The sequence below is a fragment of the Erpetoichthys calabaricus genome, chromosome 9 (assembly GCF_900747795.2).
Source record: "Erpetoichthys calabaricus chromosome 9, fErpCal1.3, whole genome shotgun sequence".
Lineage (NCBI taxonomy): Eukaryota > Metazoa > Chordata > Cladistia > Polypteriformes > Polypteridae > Erpetoichthys > Erpetoichthys calabaricus.
The window spans coordinates 180,401,929-180,418,454 of NC_041402.2; the positions used below are offsets into that span (position 1 = coordinate 180,401,929).

A 16,526-nucleotide genomic window follows, 5' to 3' on the forward strand; every position below is an offset into this window, starting at 1 on the left:
TTGGTTGGCACAAGCGTTCTAAGAGTATCCCACCTGTTGTCTGACAAACCTTTAAAATATCTGCCATACTTTTTTTCCAGTACAGTATTCCTGACAAGTCTGCCTTATTTGCTTTAGCTTTTCTTGTTATGCCCGCATTCTTCGTCTTGACGATTGCTGACACACGTCCAGCCTATTGGCACCAGTGACCCTGAAGCGAGTTCCTCATCGTCCCCACCCTTGAGGAAGTGTTCACTGCTCCGTTACCAGTGTTTACAGGAATCCAGCTTTCCAGAAGTGCCCACATTATTGACACCATCTTTCTTGAGGTGTCCACTTTATTGGCCCCTGCGTTTCAGTGATTTCAGCTCTGATGGCCCTCATTATTTAAAGCAGGTGTGGATGTGGAAGAGCAGGTATGCTGTTTTGTTAAACTGGTTTGGTGACTATGTGAAGCATTTGTTTCTCTGACAGCTTCCTACATACAGCATGCTTTAAGGTGAGACAGGCAGAAGCAGCCCTACGAGAGATGGCAGCGTACCCAGGGCAGATGGTATGTACTTGTTTTTGGTTGTATATTAGCTCTGAAGTGTGTGGATCAATTCGGATCAATCTTTTAAAAATGGCTTCTGCTGCAAAACGAAGTTAAGTCACTGGAAACTCTGGACTTTAAGCAAATATATGAAAGAGCCTCAGCACGTCACTAGAAAGTCAAGTCTGTTTGATGAAACTGGTATTCAGAAGCTTCCTGTGTCCAGCGTTTTAGGAAATGGATTAGTATGCCACATCTCTAATGCCCACCTACTGGGAACCAAGCCCACTGCATCAAGTGTCATGTGTCTTAGAGCCAGGGCTTGTGAGGACCATGTCAAGCTAACACACTCAATACTGTCATCTTTAAGCTCTAAGGGCTGTTTTCATGTCTGGTGGTCAGTTCAGCGCTATGAGTAGTGTAATAATACAATGCGCTTACACTTTGTTAGAGAATTGTCAGTCAGGGGGTCTTTCCAATTTTGATGTCTCTTGGTTCTGTAATCGGTGACCTTTGTATAAAAAGCAAGAACAAAAGTGGGATGGTCACTGCTGCGCGCGGTCTTCATAGACCACCTTCAAGTACGGGAAGGTCGTCTGAGATACGAATAACAACGGACTGTGCCCGTCTGCGTGTGTGAGATGGGCGGTGTGGCGGCGATTTGTGTGTGAAGGGCGTGCAGCCCGGTGAGTGCATACTGGAAGAGATTACAGGCGCCTTTGAAAAGTAAGCCAACGATCTCGGGGGTGCTGCCCTCTCTGTCACCATGGTAACAGTCCTTCATCGTCACAGTCCAGAGGTCACTTGTGAGCAGAATTGAAATTGGGTGGCGCTGGACACTGAACCTTCCAACGGCGTGGAATCGCTCTGGGCTTTCGAGGAGCTCCAAATCGGCGATGGCCGCGCATCGGCCGGCGCGAACTGTGACGTCAAAAGGGCGACTCGTGTTCTTTCTTTTTTCTTGGAATTCCACATCAGAGAGGGAGTGGACACGTTTTGCTTTTGTGGCACAAATTCGCATTGTCCGTAAAAGTCTTGTCCACTTTTTTGCGCGAAATTTTCTGATTTTCGATGTCATTTGATGAAGGGTTATATTGTGAATGCTCGTAAATGATTTGTAAATAATTTGAAAGGCCGTTGAATTTTTAGCCTTGGTGTTCATAAATAAATCTCGGCGAGTTCACGGGCATCGTGATTAAAACACCGTTGTTAGTAGTTAGCTGTTATAATTCGAAGACGTGTGCCTTGTGTGTTGGAAGTTGTTTCTTGTGTACATTCGACTTCTTCTTTTCAGCGCTGTGTGACGGGACATCGTTATAAACCGACATCCCTAGAAAAATCAATCATTAAACCAATGTCTGTTTTATCAGACGACCATCACAAGGCACCTTACAAAAAACAACGTTCAAAGGAGCAATATAATATCCAGAAAAGTAGTACATGTCGGAAATACAAACGGCAAGGCACAAACAGATAGATAGATGTTTCATTTTTAAAATGACCTTTATTGATCAAATAGCAATAAATCAAATTAATATATAACAGGTAACATATAAACCAATATTTTACAGGCTGCTGTATCAAATGAGAAACAATTCCCTTGCAGTCCGTATATGACATACTATTACTTATATTAATTTGAAAATGACCCCAAAACATTTCCATTTTTCTAATTAATAATTCAAACCTCCTGGACCTGTATCAAACAAGCACTTTAAAAGTCCCAAATCATAACTTCAACATAAATATTATGATATTACAGATAGATAGATAGATAGATAGATAGATAGATAGATAGATAGATAGAGCCTTTCATATCTATCTATCTATCTTAGAGATATATAACTATATAATAGATAGATAGATAGATATGAAAGGCACTATATAAGAGATATACTGTATAACTATATAATAGATAGATAGATATGAAAAGCACTATATAAGAGATATATAACTTTATAATAGATAGATAGATAGATAGATAGATAGATAGATAGATAGATAGATAGATAGATAGATAGATAGTGTAACAGAGGCGCTATATAAGCGCCTGACCCAACACAGATGGACACAGAGGCACGTATCAGGCAAAGTTTTAATATTTCTTCACCCGTGGGCGCACGTCTTCTCCGTGACCCACAGGCAATACACAGTCCCAAAGCACAATTCAAACACCAACAATCTTTTCTCTCTTTTACCACCACCACCACCACCACCACCTCCTCCTCCTCCTCCTCCTCAAACTTAGTCCTTCTTCTCCTGACTCTGGCCCCCGAGTGGTGGTTGCTGGCCCTTTTATAGCCCACCCAGAAGCGTTCCAGGTGCTTGACCACTTGGTCCTAATTGCACTTCCGGGTGGGGCTGAAGATTCGTCCAGCCGGGCTGCTGACTCCATGCAGCTCCCTCTAGCGGCTATCCGAGACCCCAACCAGGCTGTGGAGGACTCCATCTCCCATGGAGCCATGCGACAGGTTGGGGGATCACCGTCCACCAGGGAGGCTGCCACCAAGCGTCCCGGGGGAGGTATTGAGCTGCCCATGGTTGCTCCCCTGGAACAGATGCAGCAGGGGCGTCCCTGCCAGGCATGGAACCCGGCTGTTCTTTGTCAAGCAGTTGGTATACGAGGAATCACACAACCAGCACCTTCAAAGTGCCAGTTTGTCTAAGAGTGTATGCCCCTGTACCAGAACTTCTAACAACTATTTGGTAGTTTAATGCCACTTGAATTTACCAGCTGTTATATCCAGGGAACAGTGGAATGCCATATTGACCCCATATCTGTCTTTCTTAAAAATCAAACTGCTAGATTGGTTCTTCCCTAGGGGGATTATTTTTGATTTCCAAAAGACCCATCGACATGAAGGTTCCAGAAAGAACTTTTACTTATTTAGATCTGTATCAGGTTCTACAAATGAACCCTTGGAAGATGATAACAGATGCCTTCCTGATTTTAAAAGGACCCCTGCTGCACATAATCACACAGGCCAAGGTCCAGGTTTTCTTAGTCTGCTGGCCTACCATACATTAAAGATTTCTGTATTATCCACACATCGAGAACTCTTTCCAAACCCAAAGATGTAATTTCATATGCAAAGAATCCTTCAGAGAAAGAAATTCTTTTTTGGTAAGCAAAAAGTCTATGAGGATCAAAACAACCCATTGCACTCGGTGAATCCAAAAGAAACGTGTAATCAACAACGGGCCAAGAAAACAGAAGGCGAGAAAGACACACAGACTTTACCAAAACTAAAGCAAAACTTACTTTTGTGTTTGACTTCAGCTGTTTGCCAGTAAAAATAAAAGTACAAGAACTGCTGGGGATGTCCCTCGAGGCCCATGCCATACATATACAGTATCCTGAAATCTACATAATGCTGAAAATATTTATTTTACTCTTTTTGCAAATTTTCAAATGTATAAAGTAATAATAATTATAAACATTCTAAAAACATTTCTGAAACAATTTACAAATAACCTCATTTGGTCTCTAAAATATCTAAGGGCAAAGTCTGCTCTTGACATACATTCAGACTTTAAATTGGGAATTTTACTGGTCACCATGTTATAATAGTGAACCTAGGAGAGCCTGAACCTAGCCGGCCGGTGCTTGGCATAATGGAGGACCCCAAACGCAGATGGAGATGAAAGTCACTAAAAGAGAGGTTCACACACACACACACACAAACACACACACACACACACACACACACACACACCCACACCCAAACACACACACACTGCTGCATTTACTTTCAAAAAGCCTCAGGGTAAACAATGCTCAGGACTTCAAAGTGTGAGCAGGACAGTGAACTAAGGGGGTAACAATACACAGCAGTGAGAGCACGAAAATGACAAGCAACTGGTTTTTGTAAAGGCTCACCAATGACTTTAAATTAGCTGAAATTTAATTTAATCTACTGGAAGTCTTTTAGGGTTAGTTCCAAAATGGAGGGATGTTATTTAGTTTCCGATAATCTCAAAGGTCAAGAATATGCAATTTTCAGGGTGTGGCAAAAACAGCATGTTGCATTCCTTTACTCAAGTGGAATAGATAGATAGATAGATAGATAGATAGATAGATAGATAGATAGATAGATAGATAGATAGATAGATAGATAGATAGATAGATAGATAGATAGATAGTGTTGCAGGTGGCTAGCGGGGCGAACCAGCCGGGACGCCCCGGAGGACCGGAAGAGGGCTTACGCCTTCCCCAGACCACATGTGGGCGAAAGCCCTGGCAGCTATGGGGACCATGGGTACAGAGTTTTGAAGCTCAACCCTGTAGGGGTTGATAGATAGATAGATAGATGTGAAAGGCACTATATAACACATAGATAGATAGATAGATAGATAGATAGATAGATAGATAGATAGATAGATAGATAGATAGATAGATAGATAGATAGATAGATAGATGTGAAAGGCACTATATAACACATACTGTAGATAGATAGATAGATAGATAGATAGATAGATAGATAGATAGATAGATAGATAGATAGATAGATAGATAGATAGATAGATAGATAGATAGATGTGAAAGGCACTATATAACACATACTGTAGACAGATAGATAGATAGATAGATAGATAGATAGATAGATAGATAGATAGATAGATAGATAGATAGATAGATAGATAGATAGATAGATAGATAGATAGACATGTAGTTGAAGCACAAACCTTAACCTCTTATAAGTCATATCTGTATAAGATATCATAACAACTTAACTATTAGGTAAACAAATGTTCCTGATGGATTGAATGGTCTCCACTCATTTCTCACATTTCTTCTGTTCTTATGTAAATTTCCTTTAGCCAATCCTGGGTTGTCCCCGATGAGTGAAGTTTCACTAAAGACACAATTTTCCACGTGGATTCTGCACTTTCTGTTTATATCTGCATTGGTTCTACTCTGAAATCTCCCAAAACAGGCATGTCATGGTTGATTGATGTGCCCTGTGATGGGCACAAGTCCTGTCCAGTGGTGGTCCCTGCTTTGCTCCAATTCTGCTTTATAGGTGGCAGCATATACAATCCTGAATTGGAATGAACAGCTTTGATAATGTTCAGTTATATTACATTGTCAGCTTGAATTTCAGTGTTCATGCCCTCTGTTTTAAAGTGACCATATCTGATATTATTTTAATGTATTTTTCTTATTCTAAAGCATAAGGAACAATAAATCAGAGGAATCATAGAAATTGGAAGTGTGAATTTAAACATGCATATAGTGCACAGAGTGGGGTGTTTTTATAAATGTTGTTCATTTGAAAACAAGAACATCTTCTTTGGCTCGGTTTTCCGAGAAAAGAACTGTGTTAGAATAAACTGAAATTGAATTTATTGTTAAAATCCGCCCAGCACATCCCTCATGGTTTCACAGTGAGCCAAGACTGGGATGTGAAACCACAAAAGTTTCAGAGGACAGGATGTCATGAAGTTATTATTAAGCACTGTGTTTGTATTAGTTATGTTAATACTTTCTTATTGTTCTGGCTTTTATGTTGCTGCAACAGTTTATTAACAACTGGACCTGATTGGGGTAGCAAGCCCAGCAAAAATGAAGAGGATGGGGGGCATTTTTAGGTGGCATGGAGGATGTCTGGGAGAATGGAAGGGAAAGCTCATGGGCTATGGCTGGGCTCACTTAAGTCATCATCCAGCTTTTGTGCCTGTCGGTTTGTTTATTCCTTGAAAGTTGGTGAAGTTCTGTATTCTCTTTATCCCACTTCTGCCACCAAAATATATAAATCAGATTATCTTGTTAGCCTTAGTTCTCAGTAGCTGATGCTTCATCCGGAATGTCACAACATTTTAAGTTATTATTTTGGTTATTGTTAGAGAGCGCTGTGCTTGTCTTGATTATGTAATTAATTACTTATTATTCTGTCTTTTATGATGGTACAGCCTTTTATTATTTACATTTACAACTCTACCTGATTGGGGTAGAGAACCAGGGAAAAACGGAGAGGGTGGAGTGCATTTTTGGTCTGCTTGGGAGATATCTGGAAGAATGGAGGAAGAAGCTGGGCTCACATAAGTCAACATCCGGCTTTTGTACCTATCAGTTTGTTTCTTCCCTGATTGTTGGTGAAGTGCTGTATTTTCTTAATCCCACTGCTGCCACCAAAATATGTAAATCTGAGGGTCTTGTTAGCCTTAGTTCTCAGGAGCTGGCGTAAGGAGTACCCCGGCGCTTCATCACAACAACTTAAGTTATTATTTTGGTTATAGGCGGAGAGCACTTGGTGATGTAATTAATTATGTAATGTTCTGTCTTTTATTATTTACAACTTTTACCTGTATTCATGTATTGTGAGATATCGAAAACGAGATGAAATGCAAGTAAACCTTTAAAAGAAATGGAAGGAAAATGAGGTGCCCCAGATCAAGACCCAGACAGACATGGGAAGAATGTGTCATCTTAGACAGGGACTAAGAGTGGAAGACGTTTTGCAAAGAAATGACGCTCCACACTGAGGTGTGGTTGTTCCATGAGGTGCTTAAGTAGATTTTACAGTTTGACCTGAAAACGTCAAGTTAAACCTTGATGGCTAATCAAAGCTGGTCGTGGCGTAATATACTGTGAGTAGTGCTTACAGCATCATAATCCGCATGCTAACGTGACGCATGTGTAGTCGCAGGGCCATTCTTAAGGGGCTTTTGGCGTTGAGGTCTTGTGAAGCTCCACGGCTTGGCTTTGATCGTTGCAGTCACACCACCCATCCTGAAGCAATTCTGGAGATTTCTACTCTTTCATTCCAGCAAACAGCGAAACAAAGTGGGTGCATTTGGACTGTTGTATACAATATGTCATGTCTGCTGTAACACTTGGATCTTTTTTAGAGTAACTCTATGATTGTTCTGTTTGGGAATCACCATCACACATAAAAATAAATAGGCCAGAAAGAACCATCCACATGAAGTTCCAGAAATAACCTTTATTTAATTACCGTATATACTCGTGTATAAGTCGGGTCTCGAAACAAGAAAAATCGATCATAAAATCAAACCCCGACTTATACACCCGTTCAAAATACGACACTTACATTTTTTTTTTACATCTTCTAGCCTCCTCCAATCTCACATCAGTTTCTCAGACGCATCGAATTTTGTTGCAGCAGCGCAGTTACCAATTTCTTTTGCCACTTCAACGACTTTTAATTTAAAACGACCTTTACATTTTCTTCTGATCGAGCGTTCCATTGTAGATAAGGGATGCTGTTATGATAAGGGTGTATGAGGTACAAAAAACACAAAACAGTGCAAACGTCACTTCGGAATAGTTTGGGTATTACCGTGTGGTCACGTAGGCACAATACATAGAAATAAAAAGGCTGTGTGACCCGTGGTTACTCTCTCAGGTGGGCGTTAGCATATCATAATCTCTTGGACCAATAGCATGAGTTTTCCGCATTCGACTTATACGACCAACATTATAAAATGCCGGAAATTATGCAGTAAAATCAAGCCCTACAACAAAACTTAACTACAAGTAGATCCATAACAAGCTCCATAAATAACCATAACTAGATGATACAGATTTGTGAAATATCAATGGGTCCTTGATGTTTAAAACACTCATTGTGCTTATAACAACATGGGCTAAGTTCAGGTTTCTTGATCTGTCAGTATCAGCGACATAGGGAGGGGTGAGTGTGGTATACTGGGTCCGCGGCTTTAAAAAAAATAGGCCAAGTTTGAAATCCTTATAGCCGTGTCGATCTCCGTGGGCGTGATTGCACGACCGCGGGGAGTTAATAAGGTAGTTGGAGCGAGTCGCACCTGCACGTGTGGGTGCAATCATTCTCAATTGCTTCATTGGATTCCTGCGGTGTGTAATTAAGAAGCTGCACCCTCTGAGGCACGGGAGAGGTGTATGTATATGGGTTGGCACCAGGAAGGAGAGATGAATAGGAATGGATGGATCGATCAAGGGATGAAAAGATGGATCGAGGTGAAGAAAAAAGGTGGTTAAAGGATTTGAAGAGAAGTCTTAGCAGGAGGATCAGGCCACCTGTAAGGAGGAGACAGCAACGAAGGAGCGTTAGGTTGTGGCGCTCTAGGGGCTAGTTCACCCCACTGGATGCTCTATTGGAGTGGGGTGAGCAAGGCAGGTGCCCTCCCGAGGGATCTGTGGAGCAACTGCGTGAGCACGAAGAATGAAGGGAGGAGAGCCGACCTCGGACGTTCTGGCAGTGATGTCCTTAATGGAAGCCAGGACGGAGGTCGGCCGAAAGGAGCTCGGGGCTGTTGGGTCTCCGCCGGCTGCGGGAGCAATGGGTGAGCCAGGGAGAATGAGAGAAGGAGGTGGGCCGGAGAGTAATTTTAACTTCTGCATTGTTAACTTTGGATTTTAAAGGATTTATTTATGGGGTTTTTCTATCCCCACTGAACACTTGGATTTTATGGATTTATTATTAACCTGATGCACTGCACTTTGGACACTGTTTTGTTGATTTTAATAAAAGCACTTTGGCACTTTTTGGAAAAATCCCCTGGCTTCATTTGAGAATTGTCCTCATTTGTCGGCTGATCTTGGTGACATTACCGACGGGGTCGGGTTCAGGGCTCCCAAACGCAAGATGGGAGAATGGAGCGGACCTGCATTGTCACAGTGGGCCCAGGCCCTCCTTCATTGGCCAATCAGCAGATTGTATATGAAATTTTCCATGAAATTTTGTAATTGATTGTCTATTTGTGATTTTATCTTTCCTTCAGTTTCAAAGTGGTATGTCAAATCCCATTGGTTTACTGAATTTTCAATAAATAAACGGGGTGGAGTTACGGTGTATGTGTAACCTGATTGGTGTTACTCATTAGACAGTTCACAGAACCTTAACTTGCTTAATTGTGTATTGTCGACGAACATAAGAGATACTTTCTTATTTTTAGGGATTATTTCTGACATGGCAAAACAAGTGGAAATATCAAGGTTATCCAAAAAGCCTGGCTAAGCTATATGGAATAAATTACCAGGATGCAGAGTACTCTGTGTTAGTGTTTGTCTAAGAAATTAACAGGAAAGTGGAAACAAGACAGCAAAAGTGGTCATCTCTTTTGCCCTGTGGACATATTCCCTAATGTTAAGATAGATAGATAGATAGATAGATAGATAGATAGATAGATAGATAGATAGATAGATAGATAGATAGATAGATAGATAGATAGATAGATAGATAGATAGATACTTTATTAATCCCAAGGGGAAATTCACAAATGCTTTGTTGCAAGTAATGGACACACTTCCAAGTACAACTTGTAGTGTTGAGAGAGATGTTTCACCCGTAAATCAGATCAAGATGCGTTTGAGGTCATCAATGTCATCAGTTTGTATCAGCAACTTGACTATCTTGCTGAAAACTGAGATTGAGACAAATTAATCGACCTGCTCAATCTAAAGCCCCGACGCCTGCGTCTGGCATAAAACTTTACAGGGCAGGTAGGGACTGATTTTGTGTTTGTGTGTCCTCCATGGCACAACGACGTTTGATTGCCTTGATAATTTTTGCTCAACTTTTGTGAATGTACCACAGTAATGGAAAGTGCCCTTATATAGCCTACTAAAAACTAGAATGCCCATTTTTACAGAGGCCCACCCTAAAATTGATTCCTGCTTACGCCCCTGGTCAGTATCCTGCAGGTAATAAAGAGCTCTGTGTTTGTCCACATATTAGGAACCTTTTCAAAGCCTAAAGAAGCTGTCAGATAGTGTTCAGGAAGTAGCCATTAAGAAGGCTAACAGAAAGTCAGGTAATATAGCACCTTGATGTGTGGAGTACGAGTCACAGGAGGTGATTTCACATGCAATGGCTCCTTCCCGAAATGAAATGGTTCTCGGTCAAGCAATGGCTCCACACAACCCAATAAAGTGCCATTAAGAATCCGTTCTTCTTAAGAGTGAACTTGCTGGTGTAATTTTTGGGTGCAGTGGTGCAGCGTGTGAGACAGGACTAAAGCCACCTCACACTACATTGCTTTCCCAGTGTGAACCACCAGGGGGCGAAACACCCGACACAACAGACACAGACACAAGTGCTGTAAAATAAAAGGCTTTTATTCAGTGGGAAACATTTTCTACCCATTTCCCATTAGCACCAGTTAGCACCCATTAGTACAGCCAAAGAATACAACACACAGCACTTCTTCTCTTTCTTTCTTTCTTTCTTTCTTTCTTTCTTTCTTTCTTTCTTTCTTTCTTTCTTTCTTTCTTTCTTTCTTTCTTTCTTTCTTTCTTTCTTTCTTTCTTTCTGCTTGACTCCTCCACTGACAAGCTTCATCACTCTTCCTCCTTTTTAAGCCACACCCAGGAGCTCCCCAGCGGGCTCATTAGGGAGGTCTGCAATTATTCCCAGCTGTGGTAGAATCCTAAAGTAGGGCTCTGCAGCTTCCACAGTTCCCCCTGGCAGCATCCACAGAACCCAACGGGGCTGTGCCAGCACATAGCAATTCCAATACAGCCCTGTGAGAATCAGAGGCACCCTCGGGCGCTGCCAAGTGACAATTCAGGGGAGATAACGCCCTTCAAAAGCCATCTCCCCATGTCCTTCTTTTAAGGAGGCATCCCAGCCAGGTAAAGACACCAGCCATCCCTCACACCAGTTATTTTTAGTCATTGTTACATCGTAAGGGTGGGCTCATGTGTGTGTGTGTGTGTGTGTGTGTGTGTGTGTGTGTGTGTGTGTGTGTGTGTGTGTGTGTGTGTGTGTGTGTGTGTGAGAGAGAGAGAGAGCTGACAACCACTTGAGCGCCCACCCGGAATGTGGGCATTTTGGACGTCACAAATATGAAGAGAAGCTCATCTGTCTGACGTCTTTGAAAAAAGAAAACCGGGAGAGAGATCGCGGCCGAACTTTGTTAATCCTTTACACGTTGTTGGTTGTCAGGAAAGAAAGGGGCGAGTGTGCAATACTTTGAAAATGTGAAACTGTGCTAAACAATCGTCATGCCATGTTCAGTCGACATCTCCGCCGATTTCAAATGTAAATTGACATCCACAGGTGACGAGATCAGCCAAGTCTGAGGTGCCCTCCAACCAGAAGTCGTGTAACCTGACATCATGACCATCATCATCGAATTCTTTCATGTGAAGCCATGATTTAGATCATTTATGTCAGGTAGAATGCCCAGTAGGGGGGTTAGTGGTCTCTTGGCCTTGGACCCCCTGCAGATTTTGTTTTTTTTTTTTTTTTTCTGCAGCCCCCAGGCATTTGGTTTTTCAGTCCTTCTGGCCATCTGACCTTACTTTATTCTGTGTTACTTAGTATTGCCTAATCTGATTTTTGTTTCATTTAAACCTTTCCTTCTTCATCTTGTAAAGCACATTGAGCTCCACCATTTGTATGAAAATGCGCTATAGAAATAAATGTTGTTGTTGTGGCTGACACAGATGTTGAGAGCATGCACTGATAGCATATTGCCACAACCACCACATGCTGAATCACCTGGACTGGGACAACTGACACCTCCTTACCACACTGGAACAGTGCCAGGAGTGCCAATCCTGCCACCAACTGCCAAGTTTTCCCTGTAAGTCGGGGGACCTGCTTGCCGGGCTGGATGCAGGTTAACGTCATACCCGGGACGGAGCAATCGCAGGTTAATGGAGTATGAAAATGTGCAATAGAAATAAATGTTGCTGTTGTTATCAGAAATGCTCTTTCGGCACAAGGTGGTGCCTAAATGTTTGAAGAGCACGATACTAAAATATGCCCTCCATGTTAAGGCAAAGTTAGCATTCAAGTATAAAAAACAAATGAAATAGCACCCTCATTTAAATTTTTTCCTTGTTTGAATGGGTGATTGGGCAGCACGGTGGCACAGTGGGTAGCGCTGCTGACTCGCAGTTAGGAGACCTGGGTTTGCTTTCCGGGTCCTCCCTTCATGGAGTTTGCATGTTCTCCACGTGTCGTTTCCTCCGGGTGCTCAGGTTTCCTCCCACAGTCCAAAGACATGCAGGTTAGGTGCATTGGCAATTCTAAATGGTCCCTAGTGTGTGCTTGGTGTGTGTGTGTGTCCTGCGATGGGCTGGCACCCCGCCCGGGGTTTGTTTCCTGTCTTGTGCCCTGTGTTGGCTGGGATTGGCTCCAGCAGACCCCCGTGACCCTGTAGTTAGGATATAGCGGGTTGAATAATGGATGGATGGAATGGATGATTGACTGATCCATCTTTGTCAATCATTCGTCCACCACCTTTCTGAAGCCAGGTTACAGGGGCAACAGTCTTAGCAGTGAGGCCCAAATGTCCTTTTCCCAAACGTCCTTCTTGCCAACTCATACTGTGGGAGTCCAAGGTGTTCAAAGGTTATCTGGGATATAATCCTCTAATTAAGCAAACCCATACATTTAAAAGAGTACCCCACCCAGTATAGGGTTACGGGGGCCTCCTCCTGAAGCCAGGCCTGGTAGAGGTGCCCACAGGTGGGCTCCTGGCAGCCGGGCCTACATACCACAGAGCCAGGAAACACAATGTGGGACTGCCGTCCTGTGGGGACCCCCCCCCCCCCCATCTGCAGGAGGAATAGGTGCCGGGTGCCACGTGAGCGGTCAAAGGCAGAGGCCTTGGCGCACTGCAACCTTCTAGGGGGCAGCACCTCTTTAAACCCTAACCAGACACATAAACCATCTTTGTCAGGCTGGAGATCAATCCCATTTGTAAGAAGTATAAGAAGAGAAACTTTTGGAAGGGCGGCATACAAACATCGGTTAATGAATCAGTCGATTCAAATTCATTATAAACTAGATGTAGCAGTGAAACGGGACAAACTTTAAAAATCAATAAACAAACAGGTATCACTAGCTAAGCGCAGGCAAGGTACACCGACTCGAACGGAGGCTGGCGCGTGAGTGAGGAGGGTCCCTACTCCCCTCGGCCTGCAGCCACTGTCTCGGATTTGCATGAAGGAATCACTCCTGCAAGTGAACTATGATACTTAGCACGATGGGAGAAGGCACAAAATCAACCGGAATGTTCAAGCAAATTATAGAGAAAAGCCTGATCATAATCTGTTAAGTAGTTCTCTCGTGAAAAGCGAACAGACAGACAGATAGACAGACGTTAGATTTTATATATAAAAAGATAGCGCTGTCTGCAAAGCTCTATATTTTAAATAGAGACGATTTTATATTACATTCTTACCAGGGTGCTTAGAGATGATTATTAAATAAGAACGCACACGTTCTGTACAATTGCATGCAAGACCTAAATTATAATTATCAAACTGATTGCATTGCAAATCATACATCAATCAACTGCCTTTACCAAAATAAAACTCTCACTTGAAACCGTGGAATGACTTGGACTACAAAACCAGAAAAGTGTGGCCGTCTCTGTCAGGCTGAACCTACAAAACCGGACAGAAGGTGTGGAGTCAGAACATTTTTTTATAAATGCTCCCAGGCCACACTCCCCTCGTCACCAGTGTTTGAAGCCACAAGCCGTAGTTACACTTCCTGAATACATAAAGAGCTCAGCCATTCAGTTCTTAGAAGTTTATGCATATTTTGCCTTCGAGCGGAGCCTCCCAGTCACACCTGCTTTCTTTACTGAGATTAGACAATCAGTGTTTGTGTGGAATGCTGGGGATTTATTTAAGGTGGTGGTCCCCAGTATACTGGCACTGCCACATACAAAGAACTGCCACAGTACGCTTCACAAAGAGCAGCTGACATAATGAAGATATCATGAAAGCATGTGTGTGCTTCATGGGTGCCGGTTCAGTGATTGGCACTAAGCACCAGTGCTCAGGCAAAATCTGGATCTGGGTGCCCATAAACCATCTGTCAGATGTTTGGACGCACACAGAAAGGTCAGTGTTTCTGATAGACATTGCTACCTTTAATTATCAAGATACCATTAAAAATCCCTGATACGCAGATTACAGTCGGTCCAGAATGCTGCCGCTCGCTTTCTGGTTGGGGCAAGAAAGTCTGATTCTGTGTCTCCAATATTAGCATCTTTACACTGGTTGCCTGTCAGTTTTTGAATTGATTTTAAATCCTTGTTGCTAGTTATTAAATCTTTTCATGGGCTTGCTCCTGCCTGTTTATCTGAATTGTGTGCTTTACACCAGCCATCTAGAGTACTTAGATCTTTTGGTCAGTTGCCTCTTGTTGTCCCTCATACCAAATGCAAAATTAAGGGGGACAGACAGGACTTGTGCAGTTGCTGCTCCTCGCCTGTGGAACTCTTTACCTCATCACATAATAGAGTCTTCTACAACTGAACTGTTCAAAACGAGATTAAAGACTCATTTCTATTCACTTGCTTTCCATGACCTTCAGTAATACTGATGGTTTCCTCATTGTGATTATGTAATCTTACTTCTATTTATTATTTATTTTTTTATGTTCATTTATTTTTATTTATATTTATGTTAATTGTAGGGCAGCACGGTGGCGCAGTGGTAGCGCTTCTGCCTCGCAGTTAGGAGACCCGGGTTCGCTTCCCGGGTCCACCCTGCGTGGAGTTTGCATGTTCTCCCCGTGTCTGCGTAGGTTTCCTCCGGGTGCTCCGGTTTCCTCCCACAGTCCAAAGACATGCAGGTTAGGTGGATTGGTGATTCTAAATTGGCCCTAGTGTATGCTTGGTGTGTGGGTGTGTTTGTGTGTGTCCTGCGGTGGGTTGGCACCCTGCCCGGGATTGGTTCCTGCCTTGTGCCCTGTGTTGGCTGGGATTGGCTCCAGCAGACCCCCGTGACCCTGTGTTTGGATTCAGCGGGTTGGAAAATGGATGGATGGATAGATGTTAATTTTATGTTTTTTTTTCTTCTTTTATTGTAAAGCACAGCATTCCTTTGTTGTTTTAAATGTGCTATATAAATAAATTGACATTGGCATTAAATTAGTAGCGCAGTGTCACGCATCTGCGTCGGAAAATCTCAAGGCCTCGATCGAGGTGTATGATAACCCACCGGGGCGGGAGGAGACACTGTTGCTGACATTTTCTCCTCCTTCTCCCCATCCCCAAATCCGAGAATCCCCCCAAGTGAGGGCATTTAGCTCCGCCCCTTCCTGTTTGTGCAATATAAGAAGCCAGGCCGCCCCGGGAAGGAAGCCCGGCTTTGTTTAGGGAAGGCTCACTACGTGTATGTGCCTGGAGAGAAAATACTGCAGAGTGACTGGCAGCTGGCACCATCCGAGACTTTGTCTGGATAGAACAGGGGTCTCCAACATGTCGGTAGCTCGAAACCCCTTTCCAAATAGCTTGCCAAAGGGTTAATGAATCCTACATAAATTTGAAAACTTGATTAGTCAAATTAGGGGTGGGCGATCTTTCCAAAAAATCATATCAAGATGCTTTTAACACAAAATCACGATCCACAATCTGAATTGCAATCTATCTTTTCAATGTGGAACACACTAAAGAGAATATCCGGACTCAAACTCATCAAGACCTAAGTAACACTTTATTTTACATATGAAACAAAACTGAATTTGATTGTTCTGTCATTCGCAGAGTTGAGGCACACGCCCCGAAGCTGGCGAGTGAGTGAGTGAGGAGGATCCCCCTCCCACCAAATCTCAGATGTGTGCAAAGCAATCGGTACCACAAGCGAACTCTGATACATAGCGCAATGAGAGAAGTCGCAGAATCAACCAGAATGTTCAAGCAAATTATAGAAAAAAAGCCCGGATCTAAATCCGTTAAGTCAGCGTTTCTCAACCTTTAAGTATTTGCGACCCGAGTTTTCATAACAGTTTTAATCGCGCTCCCAACGTGTTTTTGAAAGGAGCCCACTAATACCAATTTGTTCTTTTTTAATTAGTGATACATCATTGATGCATATTTTATTACACCTACTTAACTTTTATCTACATTTATCTAACTCTATATTTATTTTTCTAGTATCAGAATGTAGTTTAAGTTAATTTATTTTGGTTTCAATAGATGTATTTTTCATATTTTCGATTCTTCGCGCCCCCCTTTTTGTTACTTCGTGCCCCCCTAGGGGGGCCGCCCCAAAGGTTGAGAACCACTGCGTTAAGTAGTTCTCTCATGAAAAGCGGAC

At 42.7% G+C, this 16,526-nt stretch overlaps 1 protein-coding gene across 1 annotated transcript in view; it reads left to right on the forward strand.

The window, feature by feature from the left end:
- The first annotated feature begins 292 nt into the window (after positions 1–292).
- The window catches only part of tmprss13a (transmembrane serine protease 13a), a 57,076-nt gene continuing 40,842 nt past the window's right edge, over positions 293–16,526 (forward strand). Inside the window, exon 1 of the mRNA XM_028808490.2 lies at positions 293–532. Coding sequence (XP_028664323.2) covers positions 509–532 — 24 coding nt within the window. The 5' untranslated portion in view covers positions 293–508. The remainder of the gene's footprint in view (positions 533–16,526) is intronic.